General features: G+C 50.3%; 10 protein-coding genes across 10 annotated transcripts in view; 7 read left to right on the forward strand and 3 right to left on the reverse strand.

The window, feature by feature from the left end:
• Positions 1-334, forward strand: part of ATG33 (Atg33p) — a gene marked incomplete at both ends in the record, with an annotated part of 579 nt that extends 245 nt beyond the window's left edge. The window contains one exon of the mRNA XM_022606576.1: positions 1-334. This exon is cut by the window's left edge and continues 245 nt beyond it. Within this exon, the coding sequence (XP_022463257.1) occupies positions 1-334 (334 nt within the window).
• A 250-nt stretch (positions 335-584) lies between these two features.
• Positions 585-2,363, forward strand: KNAG0B05810 (translation initiation factor 2A; the record flags this gene model as incomplete). The annotated part of the gene is made up of 1 exon (XM_022606577.1): positions 585-2,363. The coding sequence occupies one exon, from the start codon at positions 585-587 to the stop codon at positions 2,361-2,363; it is 1,779 nt and encodes a 592-aa protein (XP_022463258.1).
• A 494-nt stretch (positions 2,364-2,857) lies between these two features.
• Positions 2,858-4,588, forward strand: KNAG0B05820 (uncharacterized protein; the record flags this gene model as incomplete). The annotated part of the gene is made up of 1 exon (XM_022606578.1): positions 2,858-4,588. One exon carries the CDS (start codon positions 2,858-2,860, stop codon positions 4,586-4,588), a length of 1,731 nt encoding a protein of 576 aa, XP_022463259.1.
• A 471-nt stretch (positions 4,589-5,059) lies between these two features.
• Positions 5,060-8,161, forward strand: RSC2 (Rsc2p; the record flags this gene model as incomplete). Its single annotated transcript, XM_022606579.1, has 1 exon — positions 5,060-8,161. The coding sequence occupies one exon, from the start codon at positions 5,060-5,062 to the stop codon at positions 8,159-8,161; it is 3,102 nt and encodes a 1,033-aa protein (XP_022463260.1).
• A 287-nt stretch (positions 8,162-8,448) lies between these two features.
• ADE13 (adenylosuccinase ADE13) lies at positions 8,449-9,897 on the forward strand (the record flags this gene model as incomplete). The annotated part of the gene is made up of 1 exon (XM_022606580.1): positions 8,449-9,897. One exon carries the CDS (start codon positions 8,449-8,451, stop codon positions 9,895-9,897), a length of 1,449 nt encoding a protein of 482 aa, XP_022463261.1.
• A 165-nt stretch (positions 9,898-10,062) lies between these two features.
• Positions 10,063-11,337, forward strand: VPS38 (Vps38p; the record flags this gene model as incomplete). Its single annotated transcript, XM_022606581.1, has 1 exon — positions 10,063-11,337. The coding sequence occupies one exon, from the start codon at positions 10,063-10,065 to the stop codon at positions 11,335-11,337; it is 1,275 nt and encodes a 424-aa protein (XP_022463262.1).
• Positions 11,338-11,414: 77 nt separating this feature from the next.
• Positions 11,415-13,172, reverse strand: DCR2 (phosphoprotein phosphatase; the record flags this gene model as incomplete). The annotated part of the gene is made up of 1 exon (XM_022606582.1): positions 11,415-13,172. The coding sequence occupies one exon, from the start codon at positions 13,170-13,172 to the stop codon at positions 11,415-11,417; it is 1,758 nt and encodes a 585-aa protein (XP_022463263.1).
• A 145-nt stretch (positions 13,173-13,317) lies between these two features.
• KNAG0B05870 (uncharacterized protein) lies at positions 13,318-13,584 on the reverse strand (the record flags this gene model as incomplete). Its single annotated transcript, XM_022606583.1, has 1 exon — positions 13,318-13,584. One exon carries the CDS (start codon positions 13,582-13,584, stop codon positions 13,318-13,320), a length of 267 nt encoding a protein of 88 aa, XP_022463264.1.
• A 234-nt stretch (positions 13,585-13,818) lies between these two features.
• Positions 13,819-16,119, forward strand: STE11 (mitogen-activated protein kinase kinase kinase STE11; the record flags this gene model as incomplete). Its single annotated transcript, XM_022606584.1, has 1 exon — positions 13,819-16,119. The coding sequence occupies one exon, from the start codon at positions 13,819-13,821 to the stop codon at positions 16,117-16,119; it is 2,301 nt and encodes a 766-aa protein (XP_022463265.1).
• A 165-nt stretch (positions 16,120-16,284) lies between these two features.
• NMD4 (Nmd4p) lies at positions 16,285-17,067 on the reverse strand (the record flags this gene model as incomplete). The annotated part of the gene is made up of 1 exon (XM_022606585.1): positions 16,285-17,067. The coding sequence occupies one exon, from the start codon at positions 17,065-17,067 to the stop codon at positions 16,285-16,287; it is 783 nt and encodes a 260-aa protein (XP_022463266.1).
• Positions 17,068-17,504: the final 437 nt, after the last annotated feature.

Consider the following 17,504-nt stretch of genomic DNA (forward strand, 5'->3'; position numbering starts at 1 on the left):
CTACTGGGGGGCCCCACGCTGCTGGAGACACCCGTACTTGCTCTACGGGATGTGCTCGGCACCGCTCGCGTCGCTGTACCTCCACTTCGTCAAGAGATCCGCCACAGAGGGGATGGCCCGCGGGGCGAGGGCTACCACTGCCGTGGCAGACGCGGGGAACAAACCCATCCAACTGGACACAGACGACGAGTTCCTAGTGGATCTGGGGGAACTGCCCGACTTGGCGGTGCCCACTACCACCCCGGTGACAAGACACCTGCTGGTCGCTACACTCGTTGCAGTCGTCGGTCTCGCACAGTCCGTCGTGGGGGTCTACGGCGAGGGCCAGTTCTGAAAGAAAGAGGCATCACCCGGACACGCGCTTGTTCCGTTCAAAATGACGAACATGAATAATTTTTTTTCTTTCACGCTCGCTCTGTTCGAGGCGCTGGAAGTTGGAAGTCTGTGATGCGCTTGCGTGGGTGACACTTGGGAGAAGTTCCCACTCTCTTGTTACGTTTTGTTACCGTTGGGTGTTGCTGGGACCTACTTACTGTACATACTCATACCAACCGCTTTTTTTCTATTCTTATATCGTTCTCAAAATGGCTTCCCAATTCTACTTGAAGACTTCGCAAGATATAGAACTGTTCCAAGGGTACCCTGAGTTCCAACAGTTCTCCAGCGAGGACGGCACTCAGGACGCCATCATTGCCTCTTTGCTCTCGCCATGCGGGAGGTTCGTCGCCTTCTCGACGAAAACCGCGGTCAAAGTGTTCTCGGGCGAGAAACTCAATCGGTTGCTGGTACAGTTGCCCATCGGTGACGTCTACGACCTCAAGTTCTCTCCAGCGGGGAACTTCTTGTCCACTTGGCAGAGACCAAGGATCAATGAGGACCAATTCCAGAACGTCAAGATCTGGTACTTGAACACAACGTTCCCCGCTGGCGAAACACCCGTGCCAGTGTACGAGTACATTTACAAGTCGCAGAACGCTTGGACTATACAGTTCTCGAAATTAGACAACTTCGCGATTAGACTGTTCGGGAAACAGCTTAAGATCATTAAGTTGGATTTCTCGAAACTTAACTTCAATTTCAACGATCCATTCGCGACACTGGACCAACCACAGGATAACCAGAACTTCACCGTGTACCAAGTCTCACCTGCAGAGTTCCCCACCATTTGCACTTTCACGCCGGAGAAGTCCGGGAAACCAGCACAGTTGACCATCTGGCCCATCACCCAAGGTGCCATCACAAAGAAGATCGCCAGCAAGACTTTCTTCAAGGCGGACTCATGTCAATTGAAGTGGAACCAGCAGGGGAACGCAGTGTTGTGTCTCGCGATCACGGATTTCGACGCCCAAAACAAGTCCTACTACGGTGAAAACACCCTGTACTTGCTCTCCTTCCAGGGGGTCAACGGGACCCTCGGCGGGAACTCTGTGCGTGTCTCGCTGACAAACGGACCTGTCCACGACTTCACTTGGTCCCCCACTTCTAGACAGTTCGGTGTCATCGCTGGGTACATGCCTGCAACGGTCACTTTCTTCGACATGCGCGGCAACGTCGTCCATTCTTTGCCCCAACAGTCCAAGAACACGATGCTCTTCTCCCCCACGGGCAGATACATCCTCATCGGTGGGTTCGGGAACCTCCAGGGTGCAGTGGAGATCCTCGACCGTCACGACAAGTTCAAGTCCGTCACCAAATTCGAGGCAACGAATACCTCCGTGTGCATGTGGTCCCCCGGCGGAGAGTTCATCCTCACAGCAACGACGTCCCCACGGCTCCGCGTGGACAACGGGATCAAAGTGTGGCACGCATCGGGGACACTTGTCTACACGAAGGAGTTCAAAGAATTGCTCAAAGTTGACTGGAGGAACCCGTGCCCGTTCAAGATCACAGCGGACGACCACATCGTCAGGGACTTCAACTTCAGCGACCTCGTCGACGCGGAGAAGATCGCATTGGACCCAAAATTGAACAGGACGCAACTCCAAGTGCACGAGTCCGCGGTAGCATTCCAGGCCAAGAACAAGAGGCCAGCATCCTCCGCTGGGAAAACCGCCGGTGGGTACAAACCACCACACGCTAGAAGAGCAGACGCCAACGGCGGTCAGAGAACCGTCCCCGGGGTGACCGCGAACGGCAAGCAGAAAGCAGCCGTCGCGGCGTCCACCCCACCGGCAAGCGCCGCGTCCACGATGTCTCCAGAGGAGAAGAAGTTGAGATCGTTGCTGAAGAAACTAAGATCCATTGAGGCATTGAAGCAGAGACAGGTGGACGGCGACAAGCTCGAGGACACACAGCTGTTGAAGATCGAGACGGAACCAAAGGTCCTGCAGGACCTACAGGCTCTAGGCTGGAGGCAAGAATAAGCCACACATGCGAGCGTCTGACTTCGCGGCAACGAGCAGCCCTACTCACCCGGTATTAAGTACGTTACGTAACAACATTGACCATCTCATAGTGGAAAGAGGCAGACGCTACTCAAGATAAAGACACAAGCGGTTGAAATTCGGAGCCTTGTCTGCATGTGGCTGGGGCGGTCCCACAGTTTTTTATTATTCACTCCTATCGCATCGGCTTTTAAAGTGTCCAAATTGACACATTTTTTCTTCTTTCAAACCCCGCTTACAATGAGAATGTATGGGGAAGAGGTGCGTACCTGCGATGCATGAGAGAGTGAGACTTTCCTGGCGGTTGGTTCGTAAGCCACACTTTCTTCGGCTGGAATACCGGAGATGGAAATGAGCGACGATCAAGACCTCAAACTGATTGTTATAAATGTACAGGGAGAATGCTCCAGAATGGATATGCTGTGCCTCATTTCTTGCAGTAGCAAAAGCAGAACAAACTGAAACCGTCTACAATGGGTGTCCCCAAGTTTATAGCACAGCTTAATGTGTTTGACTCGGATAACTACCTTTTCAAAGCGGATGACGGCACCGCAGCAGCGGCGGCAGAGTCTGATTCGGAATCGCCGTCCTCAACTGCTTACGCAGTCACAAAACTGGACGAAAGCAAGAAGAACCTCGGGTTGATATCCTGCATTGGGCTTATTGTGAACAGAATGCTGGGTGCCGGGATCTTTGCCGTGTCCTCCACCATCTTCAACCTCTGCGGGTCCGTGGGGCTGTCCCTCATCATCTGGACCGTTGGAGCTATAATCTCTCTCGCTGGCCTGTACGTGTACATGGAGTTTGGGACTGCCATTCCAAGAAACGGTGGTGAGAAGAACTACCTGGAATTCATATTCAAGAAGCCCAAGTTCTTCGTCACGTCCATGTATGCCTCTTACGTTTTCTTCCTTGGTTGGGCTGCTGGTAATTCCGTCAATACGGCGGTTATGTTCATCACGGCAGCGGATAAAGAGGTCACCGAATGGAACCAAAGAGGAATCGGGGTCGCGGTCATCGCGTTTGCCTTCCTCGTCAACTCGATTAACGTGAAGGTCGGACTGTACATTCAGAACATGCTTGGGATATTCAAACTAGGTATTGTCATATTCATCTCAATCACTGGGTGGGTAGCACTAGGCGGAGGGTTGAAGAACAACTACCAATCGCACAACTTCCACAATGCCTTTGAGGGTACGGGCAACGCTACCGCATACGGTGTTGTGAACGCTCTGTACAACGTCATCTGGTCATTCATCGGCTATTCGAATATCAATTACGCACTAGGGGAGGTGAAGAACCCGGTACGGAGTCTGCGGATCGCGGGACCAACCTCGCTAATATTCTTGGCCATCATCTACATCTTTGTGAACATTGCCTACTTTGCCGTTGTCCCCAAGGAGACACTGCGCACGTCCAAACTGATCCTAGTGGCCGATTTCTTCGATATCGTGTTTGGTCACCGGGCCAAGAGAGCTGCCTCTGCCATTGTCGGGCTCAGTGCACTTGGGAACGTTCTCTCCGTGATTTTTGCTCAGGGCAGAATCATTCAGCAATTGGGCCGTGAGGGCGTGCTCCCCTTCTCATCTTTCTTCGCCAGTTCGAAGCCGTTCAGCTCACCCATGGCTGGACTGTTCCAACATTTCCTCGTGTGTCTGGTGACCATCCTGGCGCCACCACCTGGCGACGCGTACAATTTCATTATGAACCTCGTGTCGTACCCAATGAACATCATCAACTTCGCTATCAGCGTCGGACTGCTATGGATTTACTGGCAAAGAAGACAGGGGAAACTGGAATGGAATCCACCGATAAAGGCTGGTGTTGTCGCGATCACATTCTTCGCACTCGCAAACCTGTACCTGATCGTCGCACCTTACATTCCACCAAGACACGGCGAGTCCGTGTACAAGAGTATGCCATACTGGACCCACTGTGTCGTGACATGGGGGGTATTCGGCGTGGGTGCCGTCTACTACCTGATCTGGAACCAGATCTTGCCCAAACGGGGCGGCTACACGCTGGAAAACAAAGAGGTGCTGGGCGAGGACGGTTTCTGGCGTACCAAGATTACAAGGGTGTATTCGGACAGCTCTAAACTGGAACAGAGCTTCACAGACGCAGACGTGGAGGAAGACTCGGACACCATAGAAACGAAGAACCACATCGGAATACAAACAATCTACAAAGCAGCATCAAACTGAGGCCTCTATTTCAACGTACATTAAACACTACATACTACATCGCAATCAGATAATCTTAACATAACTAGAATCCACCCCATTCACAACTACCACTACTGCTACTACTGCTATAATCCTTGCCATAATATCATCTCCGACGGAAAACGTCAAAAATTCAGAAAAAACAAAAATCAGCGTTTTCGAAACGAACTCGAATATCCGTGAAAGTACACAATTTCGGGGAAAGATTCCCTCAGCGGTTATAGAGTGCAGTACAATTTGGTTATTTGCTTGAAGTGAGTGGAAAGTGCGGTGGTCAGTCACATACACATATATTGCTTCTCCCACACACCGCTTTTCAGAAGACTAGACGTATTTTCCATCGTCTAAGGCATTCGCTTAGTCAATTTTTTTATTTTGTTTATTTCTCGAACGCTGCAAACTTCCACGGTTTAAGACTACGTCAGTGCAAGAGACATAGCGGAGGATATAATGGCCGGTGACAGTGTAGATCAGAAGGGGATGCTCCATGCTATGCTAAAGAAGGAATGTGCTGAGCTCTTTGCGTTAAGGGATCCAGAGTCCGGGCTGGACCTGATGCCCATTTTCAGCATCCTGCCCGCGAAGAGAGACTACCCTGATTACTATAGTCTGATCTCTTACCCTGTGGCCTACAGCACCCTGAAAAAGAAGCTGCCGCATTACCCTAGTGCTGCCGCGTGGCTGAAAGACGCGGCTTACATTGCGTGGAACGCCAAAACGTACAATCTGAGGGGCTCGCAAGTGTGGAAGTTTGCTGATATAATAGAGAAACATCTGAAGAATGTAACGGTCCCCCGATTGAAGAGGGTTTACCCTGAGATTGAGTACCCATATTTGGGACCGCTGCCCGACGAAAATCCACCACTAGAGCAACAACAACCACAGTCGGGACAAGTGCCATTACAGACGGAACACCGAACTCCGCAACCAGCGGGAGTCCAGGCCGAAGTACAGAAACCAGAACCACAAGCACACTCGCAACAACTATCGGAACAACAACAGCAGCAATTGCAACAACAGCAAGAACTGATTTTACAACAGCAACTGCTACAGCAACATCAGAGACATTTCCCTATAGTAGCCCCAAAAGCTCCGGCGAAAGAAGCATCTATTCAACCGAAGATGAAGTTCATACAGTTTGCAACGAAGGATAAACCGAAAGGCACTAATGCCACTGTTCATGGCCACTCCATAATAAAACAGGAAACAGCACGCGGTACGACACCAGTTGAAAGGACTGATACGCCCCCGAATGCAGCTACGAACACAAACATGAACATGAACACGAGTATAAACACGAACACAACTCCTGCGGTACCGCAACAAGCAGCCATGCCACGTCATCACATACCAATGCCAAAAAGGATGCACTCGAACTACGAGCTGTCCGCATATTCACCACCAATGTCGCAGACGACTACACCTCAACCGCATATGATGTCGAGGAAAGATAAAAAAGCCCTTACAAGACGGGGTAGGCCGCCAATGATCGATCTTCCACACATCCAAAGGATGAAAAACATTATCAAGGGACTGAAGAAGGAAATAGACCCCACCACGCGGAAATCCGTAACGGTGCCGTTTGAAAAACTGCCCAATCCAGCTTCAGATCCAGTGTACTATACTACCATAACAGACCCCATCACATTTGATGATATTTGGAAACGGGTGAAAACGAGGAAATACAAGGACATGCAAAGTTTCCAAACCGACATAAGCCTAATGCTGATCAATTATAAGACCGCGTATAACTCCAACATGGATAACATGAACAAATTAATAGCCTTTGAGAAGACATTCAATGTTCTGTACCATTACGAACTAGCCAAACCGGATAAAGATTATATCCCGGAGGGCGAGTTTAGGTACCCGATCGACGAAATCACCGTTAACAACAGAGCATACCACGTCGGTGACTGGGTTCTACTGGCTAATCCGAATGACCCGATGAAGCCTGTGGTAGGGCAAATTTTCAAATTGTGGAACACAGAGGATGGCCAGAAATGGCTAAATGCCTGTTGGTATTTCAGACCCGAACAGACCGTCCACCGTGTTGACCGACTGTTTTATAAAAATGAGGTAATGAAGACAGGTCAATACAGAGATCATCAAATAGAGGACATCGTTGGAAGCTGCTACGTCGAACATTTTACGAGGTACCAAAGGAGTGAACCAACAACCGATATTGGCGGACCTTTGTTCCTATGTGAGTACCGATACAACGAGTCAGATAAGGTGTTTAACAAGATCAGAACTTGGAGGGCGTGTTTGCCGGAAGAGATTCGTGACGTTGAGGAACCGTGTAGACCAGTCAATGGGAGAAAGTTTTTCAAGTACGTTTCCCCGATAAGCCATCTTTTACCGCCTAATTCCACCATGGAGGATCCTATCCCGGAGCCACAGATGGCCGACCCGAACGCGCCACCTTTAGTGGGTGCCGTTTATATGAGGCCACCATTACAGCGAGATGACTTAGGGGAATATTCTACGTCGCACGACTCTCCAAGGCACATCATAAGGCCCGGAGAACCACACGAACCCGGAGTAATAGATCAAGAGATGGGTACAATTACAGTCGATAGCACTGTCAACTTGACACAAACAAAACCCAGTTATTCAGCGTCACCCTCATTGTTGGGTACTGGGACCGGGAAAGTCGGCAGGCCGCCCAACAGCTCGCATCATAAAATACACTCCAATGCACAAATCCTACAAAACGACTTCAAGACCACATATTCATCAAAGATGGCTGCTGTGACCAACAGGGTGGCTGGATACAACAACGCGACGCACAATAATGTTCCAAAGAATACGTCTGCAACTATGCTGATGCCAATTACGAACCGAATGCAAAGTAATGGGAAGCAGACGTCGAAAACGCAAGTAACTGGGCCCTCGAAAAAAGCGATGGAACAATCATATGCATCATACATTCAATATGCCGCCGCCTACAAGGGCAATAACCAAGGCTCTGTAATTGTTGATACCCCAGGGGCATACGTGCTACCGATAGACATTTTAGGCGAGAGAGTGAAGGGCAGCCAAGAGCTGTACGAAATACAAACGGCAGATTTTAACAGCATGGCGAAAAGGCTGACGAAAGAGGAGATGAATTTGCAACGAAAGAGGGGCAGGAATGGTGAGATTATTTGGTTCCGATCCCCTAGTGTCATGCTGGGAGAGCGGCTGCTGAACTTGGGTGACACGCATCTACAGACGCCGTTGAACGTTTGGAACTTTCCAGACAGACTTGGTGTTACAGATAACCTTGCAGGGTTTGACTACGAAGAGGTGGAGGAAGAGGGCGAGACAATGGCAACGATAACGAAAGCCGCTGTGGATCACGTAATGTCCACAGATGACGACTATAATGGGGTCGAGGGCCCAGCAACGGGCGACTCCGACCAGGATATACCAAAGACTATAAACCTCGAGGAGACAATGTACTTGGACGAGGACGACAAAGACGACTGTAACGATCTAACGGGACCGCACTTCCTGGGGCTTCGACCTTCCGCGAAATATCTGGCATACAAACTGAGCGACCAATAGATAGACACGCGAACCGCGGTTTCCTGACCGCTCTGCGCCAGCACTGAACAGCGTCTAGTTTTTTTTGACTCTGTTTGCACTGGAAAAAAATGGATACATATAAAATTATATAATCTTGAACAAAATTTCTCGATGACTTTAACAGTGCGATCGATATATATATATAGACAGGAGCGGTAGTTACGTTGTCTGTATTTAAAGCAGTGAGTGACTATTGAGTTAGTTTTTTAGTGCTACCAATTATATTCTGCATTTCTCTGTAGCATTCAAAGATACACCAATAATTTATGTCTGATTACGACAAGTACACCACCCCTTTATCCGCTAGATATGCGTCTAAGGAGATGTCTCACATCTTCTCCACTAGAAACAGGTTTTCTACGTGGAGAAAATTGTGGTTGAACTTAGCCATTGCGGAACGTGAGCTTGGGCTAGACGTCGTTACTGAGGAGGCAATCAAAGAGATGGGTGCTCATTTGACCATCACAGATGATGAGATTGCTGCTGCCTCCGCGCAAGAGGCTATTGTCAGACACGACGTAATGGCTCATGTTCACACTTTTGGTGAAACCTGTCCAAGCGCTGCTGGTATCATTCACTTGGGGGCCACCTCTTGTTTTGTGACTGATAATGCCGACTTGATATTTTTGAGAGATGCGTACGATTTGGTCATCCCCAAACTGGTGAACGTAATTGACAGACTATCGAAATTTGCACTACAGTACAAAGATCTACCGGTTCTAGGGTGGACACACTTTCAACCAGCTCAATTGACGACTCTGGGTAAGAGAACCACGTTGTGGATTCAAGAACTTCTATGGGACTTGAGAAATTTCGTAAGAGCAAGAAACGACATTGGTCTACGTGGTGTCAAGGGCACCACTGGTACCCAGGCCTCATTTCTGGCTTTGTTTCACGGTGACCATGATAAAGTGGAGGCGCTAGACAAAAGGGTCACGGAACTGCTGGGGTTCGACACCGTTTACCCTGTAACGGGTCAGACTTACTCGAGGAAAATTGACATCGATGTTTTGGCACCACTTTCCTCCTTTGCTGCTAGTGCTCACAAGATGGCTACCGATATTAGACTGTTGGCCAACTTGAAGGAGGTCGAGGAGCCATTTGAAAAATCCCAGATTGGGTCTTCCGCCATGGCGTACAAGAGAAACCCAATGCGTTGTGAACGTGTGTGCTCTCTAGCAAGACACTTGGGCTCGCTATTTAGTGATGCTGTACAGACTGCGTCCGTGCAGTGGTTTGAGAGAACTTTAGACGATTCTGCTATTAGAAGGATATCTCTACCAAGTGCCTTTTTGACTACGGATATCCTTTTGACCACACTATTAAACATATCTTCCGGTTTGGTAGTTTATCCAAAGGTCATTGAAAGAAGAATCAAGGGTGAACTACCGTTCATGGCTACTGAAAACATTATCATGGCCATGGTAGAAAAAAATGCATCTAGACAGGACGTTCACGAGCAGATCAGAGTACTTTCTCACCAAGCTGCTGCTGTGGTCAAGGAAGAGGGTGGTGATAACGACTTGATCGAGCGGATCAAGAAGGACGATTTCTTCAAGCCAATCTGGAATGAATTGGACGAGCTATTGGATCCTTCCACTTTTGTCGGTAGGGCACCACAACAGACCGAGAAGTTTGTCAACAACGACGTAAAACAGGCACTAGAGCCTCACAAACAGTATATCAATGACGAGAAAGTGCAATTGAATGTGTAGTTTGCAGTCATCACTTTCGAAAGAAGTTTTCAACCGATCTATCTATATGTATATATATATTTTGCTAAAACCGTCTTTACCATTTGATATATCGATCCTTATGCAGTGAGGAGAAGGTTCTGAGCGCCTTATCACGGCACTGTGTTCTGTCGCTCGAGGGCCACGATGACTGGGTACCTGTTACAAAGGAGGTTGAGACACCTGCAATGTATAACCGTGGTTAACGCCGCCTTGCTACTCCTACGGCCCAATCTTGAAGGACCAGAGAATAAGACCCTGGAAGTGATCAGATGTGTACCATGTTTCTATACCTTAGAGACAGCAAAAGGACAGCTGGTCTACGTTAGTGAGGTGCAATCAAGTGTACTTAACAACGTGCCATTTAATGAGGTAAGGTTCACCGGTGACTCGACAATGCATTTGACACTTAAAGTAATCGCGCGGGTCCCAAATGAAACCTTACAGGACGGGTGTAATGAGACTGTTTGGGCTGTTGCGGCAACGTATCATGTTGATTTGAACCATCTGGTTGAGGTTGAGTTGGATGTGATGAGTGTTCAAGATTATAATGCCCCCATTATGAAGATGACAGATGGGACGTTTACGTTGAGATCTGTTAAAACACAACGCACAAGCCCACTTATTATGGGAAATGCTTACACAAATCCGGTCAAGGCATCCCCGATAAATATCGTGAAGTCGTTTAGTTACAATCAGATGCTCAAGTTGAATAAGATCTTGGAGTACAGGGACAACGTGTATGGAGAGAGGAGCACGATTTCGCAACGGTTGGAGGAGAACATTAATCGGCACAGGCGGCACTCCAGGATACATTTGTCTAAAGAAAGGGCTTTCAACTCGATAAGGGAGCTTGAAAACAGTTTGGATATAAAACAGAGACGACTACGTGAATTGAGCCGTCTTTTGAGTGCCAACGAAATAAGCAAAGTTGATTCATCCTTCGAGGACCCGATCTGGCACGATCAGTACGCCACTCTTTACTCCAATCTAATCCAAACAAGGGCCCGTCTGTTTAACCTAAGAAAGAGGAAAATCCATCAAATTGTTACGGTATTTGGCTCATTGATTAACCTCAAATTCGGGCTTATAGACTGCCGAAACAATCAGCTGAAATTGAATACTGTCGACTTCGGGTTACTCATGGAGGTCATCATGTCCTCGCCGTCTCCAGAGGCCTGCCGTATGGAGATAAATATAGCGTTAGGGTACTATCTGCTGCTGGTGTCATTACTGTCTTCTACTGCACTGGCCGTCGACCTCCCGCATATCTTATTTTATTGCGGGAGCAACTCTGTCGTGGATTGCAAGTACCCATTCTACATATCCGACGCACAGTCTCAAAAGCAGATGAAGAAGTTTCAAGATGGGGTGCTCTCGTTCAACGTTAACGTTCTTCAAATTAGGCAATTTTTGGATTAACTGACCCTGATTACATGCGCCGCGCATACGCACGGGAGGGTACATATATATATTTGGTTATACATTTGGCACGCCATTTATAAAACGTCCAGGCCTGCAGGGTGTCCGAGATCGACGAGGACTTGGTAATCGAATGCGTTTTGCGGGGACCCGTTCAGTCTCTTCCAGGTCTCTATCCTCCCGCTTGTTGTATCGAAATTGAATGTTCTGATTCTACGTTCCGTGCCACCGTAGCCGGCGTAAGCACCCTCACCGGCGCTCCCACCGAAACAGAGCCAGATCTTGTCGCCTGTGGAGTCATCCTGGAGACAGTAGTCGTTGCAGTGGTCATGGCCGCACGACGTCGCTTGGACTCGCATGTGCTGTAAAGTGGTCAAGCCACCAGAGTTATATTTCGGAGCCGTAAGTCCCTCTTTGTGTTGACCTAACATTGGATTCTGTTCAGCCGGGTTCGACTGCGATTGGAAATCGCCATACTCTGGTAAAGGAATGTGGAAAAACGCCATTGACAACTGCCTCTCCTGTGATGTTTCTGTAGCAGCATCAGCGAATGGGGCGATCGCCTTGTCGTAAAGTTGTTTTACGTAGTCCCACTGTGCCTCCTTTATCCAGTCGTAACCAGGGTATAGTTTCCCCGTGCGGGAATACTTGTGGGAGTCTAGAAAGTATAGTGTTATGGCCGGTTTCTCCTCGCCATTATCGCTGAACACTTGGTGGAAGTAGTTACCTACCCCGAAGGAACTGTCCCCGGTGTCTCGCGGGCTTATTTTGAACAGTGAGAGCGGTAGTGTCTCCGCAAAGCGGGACAACTCCCATCGCGACAGCGAACCCTCGTCATCATGGTTACCCCAGACGAGACACCACGGTATATGTCTTTCCAACACGGGCGCTAATGCTTTGAGCAAAGTCGTCTCTGAGTCGTAGCGAGACTTGTCCCCCATTATTTGATCCCCTGTGAACACCACCAGCTGTGGTGACTCCGTATCGAGCACGCTCTCTACGAACGTGAGTGTTTTCGGGTCTGCGAGACAGGGTCCCTCGCTCTTGCTGTGTTCCGGGAACTCATCGATACACTTCCCTGGACCGACACCCATGTGCAGATCCGCTAATTGCACCACTTTGAACTGACCTGCGGCGTCCAGTTTCAACACTGGCCGTGCCCATCTCCCCCCACCAGATCTGTAGGACAAGTAGCAATCCACGGGATCGTTGCGACGTGTCGACGAGGACACCGGCAGGGGTTTGTCCCTGAGCAGGTTCCATTCGGACCGTGGATCAACGCAGTCCTCCCCAAACAGCACGGTGATGTCTGTGACACACGGGAGGTTGTTCTCTCCCGTTATATCCTGGGTCTCGAAGTGCAAACCTTGCCAGGTCTGAAATGACCCTGGGGACCATGATATCGACGAGACACACTGTCCAGACGTGCCCTGCTGCTCCTGCAGCATTTCCAGCTGCAAGAATTGTGCGGTACCGAACCAATCTACCAGCAACGACCCAGCCATATCCTTCTGGACGCGCCTGTGGACCGTCGTCTGCGCTGCCCTTTGACCGTCTACCGGTGGGATCAACCCACCGGATCGCGAACACCACAGCGTGTAGCCATAAACATGCCAGCAACTCTCCACAGCGACATCGACTACGACGTACCGCGCAGCCCGGCCCGTCCCATAGTTGTTGTTGTTGTTTCCGTAGCCCTCCCTTCTGATCGCAGACCCGCCGATGAACCTGCTGCTCTCCCGCCAGAACAACTTCCAGTAGTGGCGCACGCCGAGAAACATCGTGGAAAGAACCACGATGTACAGCAGTAGCCTTGTGTACAGCTTCGGCGGCATACGTTGGCGTGATTGTGTCTCTCTGTCGCTGTTGTGCTTCAATATCCAACCGTATGATGTTAATATAAACAACTGCTATTACGTATAGTGAAACGCTACATATACTTGTGTATTGGTTCCCTCAAGACCCATCCACTAACACCAATCACTGCGATGGTCGGTGCCCTTTGTTCTGCAGCAGCCCGTTGTCCCCCTGTTCGTTGTTCTGCTGGGATCCGTTAATTGGCTGCGGTCTCAACTGCTGTTGGAAGTTTCTTCCGAAGGACACCGCATGTGGGTTCCTGAACCGCGACAGGGGCACCTCTTTGACCTTTCCGCCCCTGTTCAACTGCACCGTGGGCTCACCTTCCCCTTCCTCCACCTGCTGCTCCTCATCAGCACGTCTACTGCTCTCATCGTTACCGTTACTCATCGCTGCTACAATCGCTATCAGTGATACACAGATGATCCAATACAGCATACAAATCACTCAACTGCCCTCTTCCCACGGAATAAACCACCACTGAACTGTCTGTCTCTGTCTCTGTATAACAACCCTTCTCCTCGTCAGTGCAACCCCTCTCTTAATCGATTGATATCAAACGAAGAACTTAGAAGACTCTCTTACTCTCGCTCTTTGCCAGTTACACCGGTCTGCATTGCGACGATGCAGCAACAGCAGCAGCAGTTCGTCAATGGGTTCCTCAGGGAGGTGCGGTGCGAGCAGTATGTGGCGCAGTTTGTATCCTGTGGGCTCGTGACGCCGCGGGACGTCGCCGCAGTCGACAGAGAGATCCTAGTTGCCATGGGGGTCGCACATCTGGGCCACAGACTGCGTATCTTGAGAGGAGTACGATTGTTGAAACAGCTGCAATACGGACAGCGGGACGAGAGGGTCCAGGGGCAGGTAGATACCGTTGTGCGGCAGTTTGCTGCTCTGGGGACCGGTATGGATGCGACTGGTACGGCAGCTGCTTCAGCAGCAGCAGGCGCAGCAGCAGTGACTGCCGCCGCGCCCTCTATGGCTAGTGCAGCTGTCTTTGGGGAGGGTGCCATTGGGGATGAGCTGGCAGGTAACATGGTGGTGGAGCGGCACCACGTTATATTTGTGCTGAACGATGGGTCCGCGAAGAAGGTGAACGTCAGCGGGTGCTTCAACGCTGCGTCGATCAAGAGACGGCTCATTAGGAGACTTCCAAGCTCGCTCGTGGCAACTACAGGGCCTGAATCGCAACAACAACAGCAGCAGCAACAACAGGCTGGTAGTGCCGCCACGTCCGAGGATAAACTGTACGATGTGTTTGTCGTCGACTACACGAAGAATGTGCTCCATTTGCTTTACGATGTGGAGCTAGTCACCATTTGTCACTCGGAGGATCGCCAGGAGAGGAACAGACTCATTTTTGTATCGAGGGACCAAACACCAAGCGAGCAAGCGATTCTTACTTCGAAGAAGATATTTATCCGGAGCGTCACGGGCGGGAACTCCGCCTTGGTTGGGGCCCCCCAGATGAGACCGCGGCTCAAGATTGACAACAGCGAGGGGAAGATAAGAAAGATCTTTGACCAGAGACCCCCGAGCGAATTTATCTCCACGAACCTCGTCGGGTACTTTCCGGAAGCGGACGTCAAGAAACTGCAGACAACACTGAGGGAGTCCTACCGTCAATCACTGCGACTCAGCACTGCTTCATCGTCAAAGAGAAGTATCAGCGGCGAGTCCAACAAAGTAGGTGATATCCTGCTGAAACACTCCAATGCTGTGGACCACGCTTTGTGGCAGAGTCTGAAAAGACAGCCCGCAACGACCACCACTCAGCAGCAGAAGTCCCAACACTCTAGTCCAGCTGCTGGCACAAATGCCACCGGGTCATCGGACCTGTTCCAGTTGTATGACACTGAATCATCGCCTATTCATCACGGTGGGCACAACGAAAGTGAGGAGGACGACTGGAATGACAACGAGGACGTCGTTGATCTGCCCACAAAGATCGAAACACCCAAATCGTGGCTCAAGGGGGCGATGATCGGCTCCGGTAGTTTTGGGAGCGTGTACTTGGGGATGAACGCGCAGACTGGGGAACTCATGGCCGTGAAGCAAGTGGGAATCACACCGCCACCGCCTGGGGATACCAAGGCTACCGGTGGGGACAGTGCTTTGGACAGCACGAAGAAACAGACGGCGGACAAGAAACAGTCGCATGTGTACAGGAAGATGGTCGAGGCATTGGAACACGAGATGACGCTACTCAAGGAATTGCACCACGAAAACATCGTTACGTACTATGGCTCCTCACAGGAGAGTGGGAACCTCAACATCTTTTTGGAGTACGTTGCCGGTGGGTCTGTATCGTCGATGTTGAACAACTATGGGCCTTTCGAGGAGTCGCTGATCACCAACTTCACGAGACAGATTCTTATCGGGGTGTCGTACCTGCACGGAAAGAACATCATCCACAGGGACATAAAGGGCGCCAACATCCTGATCGACATCAAGGGCTGTGTCAAGATCACGGACTTTGGGATCTCCAAAAAGCTGTCCCCATTGAGCAAAGCAAAGCAGGGGCTCCCCGCTGGTGGGGCTGCCGCACAGGGCGAGTTAGCCCAAAATGGCTCCACTTCTGATAAGAGAACGTCTTTACAGGGGTCCGTTTTCTGGATGGCACCCGAGGTGGTCAAACAAACGGCAACTACGGAGAAGGCTGATATCTGGTCCACCGGGTGTGTCGTGATTGAGATGTTCACGGGGAAGCACCCGTTCCCGGACTTCTTGCAGATGCAAGCGATCTTCAAGATTGGGACGAACGTCACCCCAGAGATCCCCAGTTGGGCGTCGGACGCTGGGAAACAGTTCTTAAGACAGGCCTTCGAGTTAGATTATAAAAGACGGCCCAGCGCCATTGAGCTGTTGCAGCACGAGTGGTTAGATACACACTTGCTTCAGCGAGGCGCCGGTGTTCTTATATAGAGAGGGAAACTAAACCCGGTATAGATAACAACAGCACACAATGCATGAACTTTATCTTCAACAATGGCGAGTTAGGAACTCTACTGTACTGGCAAGTCCCTTCCCCCTTGTCCGCACCGAGTGCAGTTCTCTTCAGTCTTTTCAGAATGCTATTTGGCGGCTTCTTCAGGGAGTCCATAGTTTGCCGGAACCTCTTGCAGCGTACATTGTCTTATCGAATCTAGTCTTGACGACCGTTTCTGACGGGGATCTTACGTTTCCGCCTTCAGTTGTATCCACTGGCTGTACGGCGTTCTTCAGTAGTATCTTGTTGAACCTTTCGTTCGCTTGGAAGGACTTGTCCTGAAGATCCTGCGACAAAGTGGCGTCCACTTGGACGACAGTTGCGCAGGGGATATCGCACATAATCGCGTACTCTTTGACCTGCGGGTCCTCTACAACGAATATCCACGAGAGCCCATGGGACCCCTCCAGTCGGTACTTGTAAACGCAGCTCTTAAGCAAGTTCTTCAGCCTGCGCGGCAACTTGTTCAAAGACTCGATCCCATGAATGTTCACCTCCTCCCATGGGATCAAGTCCAGCACCTCCTCGTACTCCAGCTCCACGTGTAACCCCTGCTCAGTGGTCTCGCCCTCACCAAGGCCACCAACCAACTCGTCGATGAACTTGAGAGACTCCCTCGCGTTGAAGGACTTCTGCTTGAACTTCAAGTAGTCTAGCTCCGCCAGCGTGTACATTGGAATGTACAGGTTCAACTGCACCTCCTGGCGACCTTTCCCCATCGCCACTGCTGCTGCTTCGCCCTTGCTCTTCCCCCTCTGGTTGCGCTTGCTCTTGGTGGAGCGGTCAGGCTGAGACTTAGCACCCAATGTCTTGCACCACCTTTGCACGTTCCCAAGCCCCCTGTCAAACGCAGAGGCGTCCAGTATGAAGTTGTACTGTCTCATTTACAGCCCCTGTCGCGAACCTTAGTCGTCTGCTACTCCTGTGCCAGCTGTGACGGCTGTTGTCCGTGAACAGTCGCTTCTGTTGCAGTTTTAAACGCAGGTCCCTGCGGCTGTTCGCGATGGCAACGATGAGCCCATGGACCCGGGGGAGATACAACTACTAATGACTGTTACGAGGGGTGAGGAGATACATATTGCTGTGTGCTGTTGTTCTTGTTGTTGTTGCTGGTTCGTGGATGTCTCTACGACCCACAAGAAATTAACTACTTAGCAAGAGTGAAAGCGGCTGGCCCAGTGACGCAGAAGACTGCGAGTCAGCTCGTCTGTCATTAAGCAGATGCCCCGATGCTACTGGGCAACTTGTGCAAGCTGTTTGGTGTCACCTGGCACTCCATTGCAGCTAGAACACCCTCCTCCATTACTCGATCAACATGGGG

Source organism: Huiozyma naganishii, chromosome 2 (assembly GCF_000348985.1).
Source record: "Huiozyma naganishii CBS 8797 chromosome 2, complete genome".
In the NCBI taxonomy this organism is placed as follows: domain Eukaryota; kingdom Fungi; phylum Ascomycota; class Saccharomycetes; order Saccharomycetales; family Saccharomycetaceae; genus Huiozyma; species Huiozyma naganishii.